The sequence below is a fragment of the Gopherus flavomarginatus genome, chromosome 4 (genome assembly GCF_025201925.1).
Source record: "Gopherus flavomarginatus isolate rGopFla2 chromosome 4, rGopFla2.mat.asm, whole genome shotgun sequence".
In the NCBI taxonomy this organism is placed as follows: Eukaryota; Metazoa; Chordata; order Testudines; family Testudinidae; genus Gopherus; species Gopherus flavomarginatus.
The window spans coordinates 56,073,170-56,090,126 of NC_066620.1; the positions used below are offsets into that span (position 1 = coordinate 56,073,170).

Consider the following 16,957-nt stretch of genomic DNA (forward strand, 5'->3'; position numbering starts at 1 on the left):
GCTCCACCTGTATCAGTACAACAACCATCATCAGCCAAGAGTTTGTTTTTATGCCTTGGTTGAGAGTCAAGAACATCCCCTCGTCCTGGATCTGATGCTGCATCTTCCAACCCAGTCCGTCTTCTGACTTTTTGGAAAAAATCTTTCCCATTTCTACACCTCTTGGGAGCAGATTACTTCTAACAGACTTTTTTTGAGGTTATAAAATTGGGCTACTCCATTTATTTCCATTCCATACTCTCCTTACCCATCCCTTTTCAGGGACATGTCTCACAAACTTCTACTGAGGCAAGAGATTCTGTTCTTCCTCCGCATTGCAGTTGTGTAGCCAATTCCCTCTCAGTACAGAGGAAGGGAATTCTATTACAAATACTTCCTGGCTCCCACAAAAGGAGGACAGATGGAGATCGATCCTAGATCTCAGGATGATGAGTACCCTTGTCAAGGTATAGAAGTTCAAGATGGTGACACCTGCAGCTAACATACCATCCCTAGATTCACAGGATTGATTCACAACTCTCAGCCTTTAAGACACATATATGCATATCACAGTACACCTCTCTCATGAGGTTTCCACACTTCCTTGTTGGTTAGAACCAGTATCAATACTGGATCCTGCCATTTGGACTCTGCCACTCCCTGCATGTTCACAGAATTTATGGCAATAGTTGCCACATAGCTTCGTCGATGGGGAATGATCTTCCCCTATCTTGATGGTTGGCTTCTCAAGGGACATTCCTACACTGAAGTTTGAACTGCTGTAGAGTAAGCTGTGACTCTGTTCAATATGCTTGGCCTTGAGCACAACACCAGAAAGTCCTGCCTCTTACCTGTGCAATGGATAGAGTTCACAGAGACTATTTTCAATGCTACAACATCCAGAGCTTACATATCAGAGGACTCCTCACTCTATCACATTTACTGCTGAGTTGAATTGAGCTCTCAGGCAGGGACGGCTCCAGCTTTTTTGCCGCCCCAAGCGGCGAAGAGAAAAAGAGAAAAAAAAAGCTGCAATCAGTGGCACTTCGATGGCTGCTCTACCTTACTGCTTCATTCTTCGGTGGCAGTTCAGAGGCCAGTTCTTCCCTCTGAGAGGGACTGAGGGACCCGCCGCTGAATTGTCGCCGAAGATCCAGACATGCCACCCCGTTCCATGGGCCGCCCCAAGCACCAGCTTGCTGTGCTGGTCCCTGGAGCCAGCCCTGCTCTCAGGTAGCTGCCAGGTCATATCTACAATTCCTTGGTCACATGGCACATGCACCTTTGCCACCCTAGATACTCACCTAGGGTGACCAGATAGTAAGTGTGAAAAATCGGGGGGCGGGGCGGGGGGTAATAGGCACCTGTATAAGAAAAAGCTCTGAAAATTGGAACTATCCCTATAAAATCAGGACATCTGGTCACCCTACACTCACCTACATCTCTGCTGCTTCCAGGCCTGACTCAGAGCAGTTTACATCACCAGCAGACACAGTCTAAACAAACTTCTTTCCATTCCATGTCATATGCTACTTTCCCTCTATTGGTGGAAGAATCCAGACCAGGTATGCTCAGGGATATCAAAAACCATCTCCATCCTCCCCCCACCCCCCTCCACTGTCACAGTAGTTTTGGACACATCCCTTCTAGAATGGGGAGCTCATCTGCAAGATCATACTATCTGCGGCAGCTGGACTATTCAGAAGTCCATCCTTCTTGTTGACATTTTGGAGCTCAGGGCCATAACTCCACTCTCATGATACAGTCAATCCCTACAAATAATGAAAGATATAAGGGCCAGTGTGGATTATAAAATTGTCATAGGCATACAGATACCTGGCATGAAGCTTCAGTGCACATGTTCAGAAGCAGAAACATAGCTGATTAGGGAACTCTTACTGCAAAAAAATAGACGTAGTGTGATTTTTAGGTACCTACAGGGTTCAAGGGCAGGTAACCAGAGGGTTGATTCTGTGATTTAGGGACCTGAAGTGGCAGTTAGGCATCTAAGTCCTTTTGTGAATCTAGCTCTAATACTACAAGATCTGATGATACAATATCTGATGATAATGTAGACGGCAAGGTGGTTTAGAATCTATGGCAAGAACCTGGAATTTAGAAGATCTAGGTTCTATTTTTGGCTATACTAGTGACTCATTTTATGACCATGGACAGACAGCTTAACCTTTCCATGCCTCAGTGTTTCTGTCTATAAAATGAAGTTAATAATATTTATCTACTGTTCTAAAGAGTGTTGGAATCCCTTTACAAGGAGTGAATGTTATTAATGATGAATAAAAATTGCCTGAAGTGAATGGAATTGTATAAAGGTGTTTAAATGTCTGTCATGTCCCGCTGCATAGCATTTATGTCATCTCAGTACTCTAACTGAAGCAAATAAACTGGTGCACATAAAAAAGTGGAAACAACTGCATGCTGCCTTCCAGAGCTACACATTCAAGTGCAGTACTGCTTCAGCAACTGTCTGGTGAACTGATAGTCATCTCTGTAGTTGTATGCAGTGTCATAGCCATATTGGTTCCAAGAGATAGACCCGATGGGTGCAGTAATATCTTTTATTGGACCAACTTTTCTCACCAATGGAAGTTGGTCCAATAAAAGATATTACCTCGCCTTCCTTGTCTCTCTAATATCTGTAGTTGTATAGTTATTTCATTTTATATTTTTCTTCTCAATCTATAGTGAAGAGATTCTCAAACCATCTGCATGAGTGTGTGTGTGTGCGTAGATAGATAGATAGACAAAATAACTAATATCTTTCTGCAGATTGGCCTGGATGGAAATGGGAAAATAACCTGTGCAACCCTTGCCTGTTATTTAGCAAACTGTAGTCTCTTTAGGTTGTCTGTTACCCCCAGTTACAGCTACACAGATTTCATAGAGGACCTGAAAAGAGTCTATAGACAAACAGGGCTGGAGGGCCAGAACACTGTTTTGCTCATCACTGATTCAGATATAGTTCAGGTAAATGCTTTCTTATGTTATGTTTTTGCTAAAGTTAGAGTACTTGCATGCATGCTTGTTTTAGGCCTGGTCTACACTGGGGGGATCGATCTAAGATATGCAACTTCAGCTACGAGAATAGTGTAGTTGAAATCAACATATCTTAGATCGACTTAGAATCACTTACTTTGCGTCCTCACGGCACAGGATCGACGGCCGCCTCTCCCCCCGCTGACTCCGCTTCCGCCTCTTGCCCTGGTGGAGTTCCAGAGTCGATAGGGAGCGCGTTTGGGGATTAATGTATCGTGTCTAGACCAGACACGATACATTGATCCCCGATAGAGCAATCACTACTCGCCAGTCTGGCAGGTAGTGTAGACATACCCTTAGAGTTGTACCATTGTGCGGATACAAATATGTTTTGTACAAACAAATGGAGACCATGGGCTGAAAATTGGTATCTTTAAAAGTTTGGTCCTGCTTCCTTTTAAACTCAATAGCAAAATTCCCATTGATTTCAGTGGTGCAGTATTGGGTTCCGCCTATATGCTATATAGCAGGGGTCGGCAACCTTTCAGAAGTGGTGTGCCAAGTCTTCATTTATTCACTCTAATTTAAGGTTTCGCATGCCAGTGATACATTTTAACATTTTTAGAAGGTATCTTTCTTTAAGTCTATAATATATAACTAAACTATTGTTGTATGTAAAGTAAACAAGGATTTTAAAATGTTTAAGAAGCTTCATTTAAAATTAAATTAAAATGCAGAGCCTCCCGGACCAGCGGCCAGGATCAGGGCAGTGTGAGTGCCACTGAAAATCAGCTCGTGTGCTGCCTTCGGCACGTGTGCTATAGGTTGCCTACCCCTGCTATATAGTGAGAAACGTCCTTTTTCCTAAACTGTGTTCCTATTTCACAGTGATGTGAAAAAATAGGCACCAATTTGAACAGAAAGAAAAAAATAAAACATTTAAACGCAATCATACACTTCAATAAGTTGATTAATTACCAAGATAAATTCACAGTTCACCCATACTTGAAAGAACGAGGTATTTGACTTTATGCTTGAAAAGGCACTCATGGCCACGGGTTTCGTGGTGTACCTGCATGGATCATTATGTATATTTTTTGTACTTGTGTATGTTATATGTATGTGCCCAGTGAAGACAAAAACCTAATATTTGGTGCTATCAATGATTGGGAATTTTTTAATATTTTGTTCTGGTGCTTGTACAGAGGAAAACTCTTTGCTCTGACAACTGGACTGGAAACCTGACAGGAATAGACCTTCATATAAAATTTCAGCACTTTTGTTAATGGGGTCAGAGGAAATAAGAAAATGGCCTCTTTTGTGGTATTTCTTTTTCCAGTTTTAGCCAAAAAAGCAGGATGAGAAAGCATATGAAAATTAATAGATAATGTAAAGTTAACCAGTTTTTTCACCTTAGAGAAGTTTCAGGTTTCATCTGAGTTGCAGGCAAAGATTTAGGTTAATTCCTCTTTTTCTAAAATGGTCCAACTGTCCTAATTGTAATCCAAATACAGTAATGCTTAGGGCTACAAATTTGTCACTTTATTTTTTATCAAAAATCACAGAGCAGTCTTGGTAAATTTAGTAAAAGTCATGTATTTAGGGGGCAATGGTGTGTAAAGCCACAGATATGAAAAGTCAGTTATATCTCTTTAAATACAGTCTACATAAATCCCTGCAGAAGGGGCACCGACATCCCACAGCAGCTTCCTCCACCCCAGCACTGCAAACCTAATCCCCACCCTGTGCAGAGGGGAGACCCTAAGGTGAGTCAGGAAAAGCTGGAGCCTGTTCTGTACTCATCCCACAGTGGTGGCTCCTGTCCCATACGACTGGACCTGGCTCCCCAGTTGAGGCATTGCGCCCTGGCACACAAAGTTACAGCACCGTTCAGGTTTGGCCTGATCATCTCTCTGTCATGACAGAAATGTGGCTGAGCCAAACCTGAGTGAGTAGTCCTGTGACCCTGACAGGTTGTAATGCCACTCAAACAAATTTGGCAGTGCTGCAACCCTTTGTGCCAGGTCACATTACCTGAGAGGGGAACTGAGCCCAGCATGTGGAACAGTGTGGGTCAGACTCACTCTCCAACTCCTCCCCCTCCCTGACCTCTTCTGCACACCGAGCCAGTGACTCATTTAGAACCTCCACGGAATCTACTGGTTTGCAATCCACTGTTCGGGAAACTCCCCTTTATTAAAATTACAGACACAAAAAAAAGTCACAGATTAACCAAGAAATCACTGTATCTGTGATATTTTTACCACTGTGACAAGTCTTCAGCCCTAAAAATGCTTTATGTTATACTGTATTAGTTTTAAAAGGAAATAAGTAACAAGTTTTGCAGGGATTACTAATTGTCGTTCTTTACCCTAGGATTCTTTTTTAGAACATTTGAGCTGCATTCTGAATTCTGGAGAAGTGCTTGATTTATTTGATAAGGAGGAGTTGGAAGGTATTGTTGTGAAGCTTACAGCTGTTGCTGAAAAGGCTAACTACTCTAACAGCAGAGAAGCTATTCTTTCATTTTTCATGCAGGTACTGTTTCAAATACATTAATTTTAGAGAATTTGAAACTTCTTTATCAAAATATCCAAGGGCTAGACTCTGTTCCAGTTGAACAATAGTTTTGCCATTGTCATCAGTATAAGCAGGAGTAGGTAGCTGTATCTAAGACCATTTCAAAGATGCCTACCTAAGTCAAAAGTTACTGAGGCACTTAAATCACTTTTGAAAATGGAACTTAGTCACTTAAATGTTTTGAAAATTTTGCCACGTATATATTATTACATATAATTTTTAATAGTAGTAGTTTTGAATTTTAAAATTTATATTTTGCATCATATTTCACTCTTTGTTTTTACATTCAACAATCTAGAATGCTTACTTAAGTATTTGATTTGCTGAAATGTTTTTTCTTCTTCATAAAAAGAAAACTAAAGAGATGGTCCGTGTGACATTCCACAGGGTACAGTCTGAACTGATGGACTGCTATGTCCCCTTAGCTGTCCAACCTGAGATGCCTTTTACACTGCTTTGCTGGTGAACAGCAACTCCTCCTGGCTCTGCTCACTCGCAGCCACCAGCATGTAAAGTCACTCCAAGCTGAATACATGAATGCTATGCCCAGCCATTCATGAATTACATATAGAGTGACACCCACATATTCCCACTCCCAGTCTTATGCACCAGAAATATGTGTTTTACACTGCTCAATAGCCCTCTGAACAGTCTAAGCTCATAGATAGTCCAACATTCCAACACTGGGTAATGTTTATGCACTAGGCTTGTTGACCTAAGTAGAGATTCTCAAGCACTTCAGCCAAAACAAGTGTATTAACAGAGAAAGATGGTTTTTAAGTGATTACAAGTGATAAGGCTTAAAAATCAGAATTAGTTAAAAAGAAATAAAAGGATAAACACACAAACTAATACCTAAACTTTATCAAGGGTAATAGGTTTAAAAGCAGAAAGAAGTTTTTCTCAACGAAAGCTTACAGCAGTCTGTGCTGGCTTGAAAACCGCCAGGCCAGGACCATCCTCCAGTTCAATGATGCTTCTTTTGTCTTTCAAGCAGTGCAGTTGCTGTCAATAGAGATGGAGGGGAAGTGGTAAGGTGGAGGTCACTGTCTCCCATTCTTTTATCCTACTCCCCTCTTTGAGGATTAGTCCTACTGGGATACAGACAAACAGTCTCCTGTGTATGTGAGGTTTGAAAAGTTTCTGGGAGGAAATGTAAATTCTTTGTTTATATCTTCCCGCCCTGATGGTGAATAGCCAATTAAGTAGGTAATGGCGCTTTAGCACTTTGCTGGCATGCCAGTGTGTCTTTGTCTCTGAGAAACTGGTTTGTGGGTGTTACCCAGAATTACAACATATTTCAGTAACAATCATACAGTAAAATCTCACCACTTTACACACAGTGTTGTTACACACATCTTAACAGGACAATGATATTCAGCAGATTATAAATTTTCAAATGATACATCACAAGGCATACTTTGTACAAAATATATCATAACCACATTAACGTGGTGAACATGGAGTACTGGGTGTCACAGTATGTCAACAAATTTCCATCACAACTGTCCATATAAATGTGTAACTCCTATTTACTCTAAGAATTAAGCATGTGTAGGGACTGCAAGGATATTATGAGTTGCAAATTCACTAGGTATTTGAGCTGTCTGCCTTTTCTTTTAGGTATTTTAATATTTTGTACTGTGTTTTTTATAGTCTTAAATGCGTGACTTAAAAATGATTAGGTAAATTTTTACATTGTTGATCATGTATTAGTACAGTATTATTGTCACTTAAAAAAGAGAGCATTACATTAGTAAAAAGTAGTAATCTTAACATATTTTTTTTAATAAAATAATTACAGCCAGCAAACAGATTTGGGAAAAGAGATATGTAACTGTAATTCCCCCTGCCAAAATTAAACCTTTATTTCAGAGAGTACGTAGCAAGCTTCATATTGTTTTGGCAACAAGTCCTGCAGGACTTAACTTCCGTCAACTTTGTCGGATATATCCTTCCATTGTTAATTGCTCTACCATTGACTGGTACGACAACTGGCCTGAAGAAGCTCTCCTGCATGTTGCAAAAAGCTACTTTAGCCATGAAGACATTTGTGATGACAATGAGGTAGCATAATAATAGAACTTACCTTTTTTTAACTGTAGTTAACACTTTTTCATTTATTGTGCATTTGATACCAGATTCAGACAACATGGAAATAGCAGAGCCAAATTCAGCAGAGATTGAAATGACAATCTAGGTCTGGACCTGAGTTTTGCATTTGTTACATGAGTACAAATCAGGAATAATTTCATTGAAGCCAATAGGGCTAAACTGGTGTAAAACCAGTATAACTGAGAAAAGAATCAGGCCCATAGAATGTATGTCAGATAATTGTTAAAACACCAATTTGATATAAAATGAGACCTACATGCTGAGGTGCAATAACAAGGAGCAGTAGAAAAAACAGTTGTCAGGATGATATAAAATAAAATTATTACTACATTGCAAAAATGAGTACAATTATTTTTCCCACTTCCATGGTGATGTACAATTTTTGGCTTGGCTTATGGTGAATTTTACAAAAGCTGTTTTGCTATAGAAAACTGCTTTTCATTAAAGGAAATTTTAACCAAACTGCAATTGATGTGAAGTGAGTTTTCATTTTTTGCAAAAACAGTGACAAGGAAAATTTTGCCATTTTCAATGTATATGTTCACATATTTTTCCAGGGCCTAATTGTCAAACATGATGGGTCAGAGTCTTCCCTCACTTACATTGGTGCAAATCTATTGGCTTCATTTTTATCATTATAACTAAGGCTAAGATTTTGTCATGGATATTTTTAGTAAAAGTCATGGACAGGTCATAGACAATAATTAAAAATTAATGGAAGCCTGTGACCTGTCCCTGACTTTTGCTAAAAATATCCATGACAAAATGGGGAGCCTGGGCTGCTGGGGGTAGGCTGGGAGCTCCAGAGGACCCTGCAGCTCTCATCCGACGCTGGCTGAAGTCACAAAGGTCTTTGGAAGTCACGGATTCTGTGACTTTGACAGAATTTGACCCTTTGTATTTTTCAGTGTCCTCATTTGTAATAAAACTGTACAGGTTTTCACTTGGTAACAAGAGCTGAAATTCTTATTCAAGTATCCTTTTCATATTCCCACTCATGGGACATGTCAAATGGTGCAGTGTAAATTGTGGAACCTTCTTATAGCAGTGTCCCAGAGGGTATGTCTGCACTGCAATCCAAGATGTGAGGGCAGCATGGATAAACCTGCTATGGCTTTGCCCACACTACCATGACTAAAAGTATCAGTGTAGATGCAGTGGCACAGGCATCAGTGCAAGCTGTACAAGCATACTGTGGACCCTGGGTGTGTATCATGTGACTAGCCCACCTTGAAGCCCATGCTGCCTCATCTACAGTACTATTTTTAGCTACGATAGCTATCTCTACCTGTGCTGCAGTAACACCTCAGATTGCAGTATAGTTGTATCCTTAGAATGCTCAGGCTCTCCTCCAACCCCTTCTCCTCCACTTTCCCAAACGTTCTTGGGGCAAGCCTATAAAAAGAGAAGCCATAGGACACAAGGAGAAATCGATTGCCAGTAGAATTTAAGATAGGAGGAGGTTTTTGATATATTAGGAACAAAAAGAATCCTGAGAATGGTATCGGTTCATTACTAGACAGAAATGATAGAATTATCAATAATAATGCGAAAAGGTAGGAGTATTCAATAAATATTTCTGTTCTGTATTTGGGGAAAATTTTAATTGTAAATGAGGAATCATCTTTGAGTAGCTTGTGTATTTCCAGGGGTCCTGCAAGGGTCTTTGCCCTACAATGTTTAATACTTATATCAGTGACCTGGAAGAAATCATAAAAACATCTCTGACAGAGATCTCAGGTGACACAAGAATTGGGTAGGTGCAGAAATAGACAATTGAGTAATAATTACATCATCAGCTAGCCAGGGAGGAGTTACAGCTCCCTCCCATTTGAATGGGACATCACAGAGACATATTAGTCCTCGGTGATTCACTTTCACTCCAAGGCCATAGGGGCTTAATTTTCAATATATAGATACATTATTCCTTAAATATTACCTGTATGCACATCTCACAATGATTAGGAGTATCAGTAAGTTACAAGTATTTGGTAGAAACCTCACCTGTTGCCCTTTATGAATAAGTACCATAAAAGCAGTATATTTGGTGTAGAGAGTTTGTCAGGTCTGAGGCAGGAATTGCTCTTAAAGTACAGTGAACCCTTTGCCAGTTGACACCTATGGGCCTCTGTGTCACACTTTCCTAGACTTCATGCTTAAATAAGACTCAAAGACATATACTTTAAACACCAAGAGTGCTTTAGCTCAGTGGGTTCTCAACCAGGATCTGGGGCCCCTGGGCGGCCCTGAGAAGGTTTCAGGAGGTCCATCAAGCAGGGTTAGCATTAGACTTGCTGGGGCCAAGGTCAGAAAACTGAAGTCCGAGGCCTTGAGCCCCACCGCCTGGGGCTGAAGCTGAAGCCTGAGCAGTTCAGCTTCATAGGGACCTTGTGGCATGAGGCCCCAGGCTATTGTCCTGCTTGCTACCTCCTAATGCCAGCCTTGTCTTTTATATGCAGAAAACCAGTTGTGCCACAGGTGGGCCATGGAGTTTTTACAGCATGTTGTGAGGGCCTCAGAAAGAAAAAGGTTAAGAACCCCTGCTTTAGCTTACTATCTTAATAGGGCTAAGTAATTTTGTAAGTCTCCCAATCTCTTTATTTTATGTTCTGACAATCCTAAAGGTCACATTATCTCTTCACAATCATTATCTAGATATGTTAGACCAGGGATTTGGAGCAATCAAATTTTTGAATTGCTCCACTCCAGCTTCAGGCTCCGCTCCAAAGACCTGAGTTAGACAGTGTGTGGAAAAACATTAAAGATAGCATTCATTCCTCCCCTTGATGGGGTTAGGCTGTCGTCAGGCTATCCCTTGATATGAGGATGATGTCTGCCAGGGGAAAAGTCATTGATGAAACTTAAGATGGCTAAGGAGTCCAATTTGTGCTTTATGTGTTTTTTTCATATATGTGATAGGTGGTTGCTTGGAAAGAGCACAACTTCTGGCCAGGATGCAGTATCTTTTCCTTCCTCCTCAACCATTTCTCAGCCACTTGAGCAAGGCAATTCTCTTCAAAACAGGCCGAGGCTTGATGTATGATGCAACAATATTGCAGTCTATTGCCAGCCAGCTCTTCCCAATTGGTGCAATGCCTCCCTTCTTAACATATATTTTCAGGGTGTTCTTGTAGCTTTTCCTCTGTCCTCCACAGATCCATCACTAAGTTGAGAAAAGAGGACTTGCTTCAGAAGGTGAGTATCGGCCATCCGCACACAATTATCAGCCCAGTTAAGTTGATGTTTCATAATTAAGACCATGATATAGTCATGGATATTTTTAGTAAAAGTCATGGACAAATCATGGGCAATAAACAAAAATTCATGGCCCGTGACCTGTGCATGGCTTGTACTATAAATATCACTAACTAAATCTTAGCTGGGGGGGGGAGTTTCGCTGCTTGGGGGGGAGCATGCCCCCGAGGCCATCCACCCCCCACTGTTCCGCCCACCCCTGGGACTACTGCCAGGGGCCGCTCACCTGCCGCCGCTGTGGCCACCCACGGGACCACTGCTCAGGCAGTCTCCAGGGCCAGCTGCACCGATCGCTGCTCAGGTGGTCCCCGGGGCCAGGTGCCTGGGGTCACCTGAGCAGCGGCCAGTGTGGCTGGCTCCAGGGCCTCTCCAGCAATGGCCGGTGTAGCTGGCTATGGAGCTACTCCAGCAGCAGCAGTGTGGCTGTCCCCGGGGCCACCTGACCAGCTGGTACCAGGGCCAGCTGCTTAGGTGGCCCTAGGGTCCGCCACACTAGCAGCTGCAGAAGTCACGAAGGTCGCAGAAAGTTACAGAATCTGTGACTTCCATGACAGACATGGAGCCCTATTCCTAATCTTCACCTCAACATCGGATGTTAGCTGCAGAGAGAATGCTGGTATTGGTGCAATGGTCTTCCCATCTGATATGGAGAATCTTCCTAAGGCAGCACTCCAGATGCTTAAGAAGGCTTCAGTATGTCACTCATGTCTCGCACCCGTAAGGAAGGGTAGGAATCACTATGGTATTGTAGACCAGGATCTTAGTTTCCATCCGCAGATCTCTGTCAGTAAAGACACAACGGAGCAACTTTCCAAAGGACACATTGGCGCAATGGATGCTATGTTTAATCATTACATTGAGATTGGCTGTCTGGGAGAGGTGGCTACCAAAGTAAAGAAATGTTCAGCTTTCCAAGGGTCCACCACCGGTGACAATTTGTGGGAGAATGGGGGCAACTAGTGTGGGGACAGGCTGGTGGAGCACTTTAGTCTTTCCATTCTTGAGGGAAAGTCCCAAGCTATGATAGGCTCCTGCTGAAGCGGCTCTGCAGCCAGCTACAACAGGCGCTGCCGGCGTGGCCCCAGGGCCATCCACCCTGGACGCTGCTTGGGTGTCCCCAGGAAGCTGGCCCTGGGGACCACCTGAGCAGCGGCAGGTGCAGCTGGCCCTGGGGACTGCCTGAGCAGCAGTTCCAGGGGCAGCCGGAGTAGTGGGGGAGGAAGCACTAGGGGCGGCTAGAACAGCCACTGTTCAGCAGTCCCCAGCAGCTGGTGCTCTCCTGAGCAGCTGTCCCCTGGCCCACTCTCCCAGAGCAACAGCACCCCAGCTAAGATTTAGGCAGGGGTATTTATGATACAAGTCACGGACAGGTCACAGTCCATGAATTTTTGTTTATTGCCTGTGACTTGTCCATGACTTTTACTAAAAATATCCATGACTAAATCATCGCTTTAGCCATAAACAATGGCTGGTGTTGTTCTCTACACTTCTGTTGGATCTGTCATGCAACAAAAATCATGTTGATGGTGTTCTGAGACAGTCTGAGACCATATTGGGATTCTGGAAGGACATCTTCAGCAAGAGGGAGGAGACAGTTCAAAAGGATGCAAGCAAGGACATTCCCAGAAATGGAGAAGAGGGCAATACCTCAGTAACTCCTGCACATTGACTTGTCCCCTTCCTTAAAAATTGTCACAATATTGGCATTCTTTAGGTTGGATGGAATTTCCTCATTAACCCAAATTCTAATAAAAAGTTTATGCAGTTTTTGCACAAATGCTATCCCAGGGGTGAAAGTAACTTACAGGACTTACCGGTACTGCCCGAGTCTCGAGGGGGCGTGGCCTCATCCGGAAAAGGCGTGGCCTCAACTGGAAGAAGCGAGGCCTCTCAAGATTTAAATACCCTGGGATACCAGCTGTGGCTGGGAGCCCCAGGGCCTTTAAATCAACCCAGAGATCTCAGGCAAATTAAAGGGCGTGGGGCTCCGGCCACCACAGAGCTCCGGGCCCTTTAAATCCCCACCACAGCTCCAGCTGGGATTTAAAGGGCTCAGGGCTCCCATGGCTGCAGGGAACTCCGAGCCCTTTAAAGCCCGGATGCTGAAGCTGCAGGCGGGATTTAAAGGGCTCTGGGCTCTCCACAGCGGCAGGGAGCTCTGAGCCCTTTAAATCCCGGCCCCAGCCCAGCCACCGAAGCTGCGGGAGGGATTTAAAGGGCTTGGAGCTCTCTGCCACTGCTGGGAGCCCAGAGCCCTTTTAATCCTGGCCGCGGAAGCCAGTGCTGTCTGCCACAGCGTACTGGCTCTTGCCGGTGTGCCGAACTGGACTGGACTGGCTTACTTTCACCTCTGGCTATTCCACCACCTTTGAAAACCTCCTAGGGATGCCATCTGGGCCTGGCACCTTGTTGTTTCTTGTCTGAGTGATGCCAAACTTCCTCAGAAGATGGCAGGGGGTAGCAAGCAGTTCTATTACTGGATGCTGAGGAATAGACTCAATGGTGGCAGCTGAGACTTCAGATTCACGGTTCAATAGAGTCTCAAAATGTTCCTTCCAACATTGCTTGAAGGCCATTGTCCTTAAGAAAGATGAAGTTGTCCTGAGATCGCAGAGGGATTGTGCCATTTGAACGTAGATGGCTTTTGTTGCTTGAAAAAAGCTTCTCATGTCATGCTGATCAGCAGAACTCTGGATCTCCATGGCCTATGCTTGTCACCACTGATTCTTAATGTCATGCAGCTTCCTTTGAACATAGCTTTAAGCCAATGATAAGTCTCTGGTACTTACTGATTAGAGGATTCATTTTGCCAAGTGCAAAATGCACTTCTCTTCTAGTGAATAAGTGCTATGATTTCCTTATTGTTGTCATCAAACCAATCCATATGGCAGTGAGTGGACTATCCAATTGATTCAGCACATACCTTGTGAATGATGGTCTTGAATTGCTTCCAGTGTTTAGATGTTGTTGATATTGTCAGGAAAGTCAGAGAGCCTCTCAATGAGGTGTTGCTGAAGAGTCTCGCAAATAGCTTGTTTTTGAAGTGCCTTGATGTTAAATCTCTTTCACATTCCTTTTGGTTGTTTGTGGTGTGGTGCAAGCTGTATGTTCATGATTGATCTGACTAAGCGATGAACGTAAGACCACTTGGAAACACCCACATGCCGAACACTTGCATCTTTTTCACTGTCATTGTCAGAGCCTGTGATCATACTGTTGTCGATATTACATGAGCCATGAAAGGTATAGATGACTGCTGGACCATCGCTGGGGTTAGGACCAGAGCAATGGGTACTGCTATGGCATGTCTTAGAAATATTCCAGTTGCTGAGATCTGTAAGGCTGGTACAGGGAGCTCTATACATACATTTACAAAACACTGTTCCCTAGATCTACTGTGTAGATCAGACACTTAGTTTTGTAGGGCACTACTTCATTTTCTATTCCGTTAGAACTCCAAGTCCCACGGTCCATTCATGGGGTATTGATTGCCAAATTCTCCTGTGAGTGGGAATATTCAGAGGACTCTCCAAGAAAGAATTAAGTTTAGTAACCTGTAACTCAAATTTTTTGAGATAGACTCTGCATATTCACATTCCCTGCCCACCTTCCTATCTTCTTTGGAGTCCTAATAAAACTTGGCTCTGGGGAAGTGGTGGAAGGAGTTGAGCTGGCAGAGGGTGTCATGCTCCCTTTTATAGCTTCACCCTCAGAATATCCAGGAACAGAGAAGAGGGGTAGGAAGAACACATGATCACTCTAAGAGACACTGTTACAAGAAGGTTTAATTGCCTAAGTTGCATCCGCTAGGACAGGGGTAAGCAACCTATGGCACTGGTGCCGAAGGCGGCACACGAGCTGATTTTCAGTGGCACTCACACTGCCCAGGTCCTGACCACCAGTCCAGGGGGCTCTACATTTTAATTTAATTTTAAATGAAGCTTCTTAAACATTTTAAAAACCTTATTTACTTTACATACAACAATAGTTTAGTTATATATTATAGACTTATAGAAAGAGACCTTCTAAAAAGGTTAAAATGTATTATTGGCACGCGAAACCTTAAATTACAGTGAATAAATGAAAACTCGGCACATCAGTTCCGAAAGGTTGCCGACCCCTGAGCTAGGACAGTCCCCTGAGTGGGGATATCCAAAGTCTATTTCAAAGAATTCTGGTTACAGGTACATAATTTAAATTTTCTATTAACTTTGCATGCCAGTATATGAAGCATTATTTTATTACTTTATGTTATTATAACTACGAATACTAATATAATAAGCATTAATTAATATTAATAAGCATCATTTTATTAATTTATTATTTCCTGTGCATTTAACAATGTTATGTGAACCAAAATATAAACAAAAATGAATACTATGACTTAAAAAAAATAAAGATTTTACTTTTTCATATTTATTTAAAATCATGTTGCCTTCCAGAACTTAACAAACACAGTTGCCCAGGTATGTGTTGAAATCCACAAAAGTGCATCTACAACAACTGAGAAATATTTGAAGGAAACTAAAAGGCACTACTACATAACTCCTAATAGCTATTTGCAATTCATAGACACCTTTTCAAGCATATTACAGAATACAAAAAAGAAAAGTCTGTTTAACAGGTGAGAAATTAATAACATTTTCCCATTGTGCTCTGCTGCAATGTACAGCCACATAAAATATCCTACTTCAAAAGAGCAAAATATCAAAACCAAACACAATGGGTCAAATTTTCAAAATTGGACACCTAAAATATCCTTGTTAAATCTATGAGCGTGTATGCACTAATATTGTGCAATAGAATACAGATGTGTAAGAGTGATTGCATGCACAATTACTCATTTAACATGCCTAATTTTATATGTGAAGTTACCGGATATTATTTCTAGGACTGTTGATTAATCACAGTTAACTCATGTGATTAACTCAAATAAATGAATCGCAATTAATTGCAGTTTTAATCACACTGTTAAACAATAGAATACCAATTGAAATTTATTAAATATTTTGGCTATTTTTCTACATTTTCGTATATATTATATTCTGTGTTGTAATTGAAATCAAAGTGTATATTATTTATGATTACAAATATTTGCACTGTAAAAATGATAAAAGCAATAGTATTTTTCAATTCACCTCATACAAGTAGTATAGTGCAATCTCTTTGTCGTAAAAGTGCAACTTACAAATGTAGATTTTTTTTTGTTACATAACTGCACTCAAAACAATGTAAAACTTCAGAGCCTACAAATGCTCAGACAAACAAGTTTGTTTACATTTAAAGGAGATAATGCTGTCCACTTCTTATTTACAATGTCACCAGAAAGTGAGAACAGACGTTCACATGGCACGTTTGTAGCCGGCATTGCAAGGTATTTTTGTGCCAAATATGCTAAATATTTGTATGTCCCTTCATACTTTGGCCACCATTCCAGAGGACATGCTTCCATGCTGATGACGCTCATTAAAAAAATAATGCGTTAATTACATTTTTGACTGAACTCCTTGGGGGAGAACTGTATGTCTCCTGTGCTCTGTTTTACCCGCATTCTGCCATATATTTCATATTACAGCGTCTCGGATGATAACTCAGCACATTGTTCGTTTTTAGAACACTTTCACTGCAGATTTGACAAAATACAAAGGAAGTACCAATGTGAGATTTCTAAAGATAGCTACAGCAGTAGACCCATGATTTAGGAATCTGAAGTGTCCTCCAAAATCTGAGAGGGACAAGGTGTGGAGTATGCTTTCAGAAGTCTTAAAAGAGCAACACTCCGATGCGGAAACTACAGGACCTGAACCATTGAAAAAAAAGAAAATGAACCTTCTTCTGGTGACATCTGACTCAGATGATGAAAATGAACATGCGCTGGTCTGCACTGCTTTGGATTGTTATCAAGCAGAACCCATCATCAGCATGGACGTATGTCCTCTGGAATGGTGGCTGAAGCACGAAGGGATGTATGAATCTTTAGCGCATCTGGGACATAAATATCTTGTGACGCCAGCTACAACAGTGCCATGTGAAC

General features: G+C 41.9%; 1 protein-coding gene across 1 annotated transcript in view; it reads left to right on the forward strand.

The window, feature by feature from the left end:
• The window catches only part of DNAH14 (dynein axonemal heavy chain 14), a 490,898-nt gene that overhangs the window by 363,229 nt on the left and 110,712 nt on the right, over window positions 1-16,957 (forward strand). Inside the window, exons 56-59 of the mRNA XM_050948398.1 lie at window positions 2,767-2,964; window positions 5,350-5,511; window positions 7,429-7,620; window positions 15,366-15,547. Coding sequence (XP_050804355.1) covers window positions 2,767-2,964; window positions 5,350-5,511; window positions 7,429-7,620; window positions 15,366-15,547 — 734 coding nt within the window. The remainder of the gene's footprint in view (window positions 1-2,766; window positions 2,965-5,349; window positions 5,512-7,428; window positions 7,621-15,365; window positions 15,548-16,957) is intronic.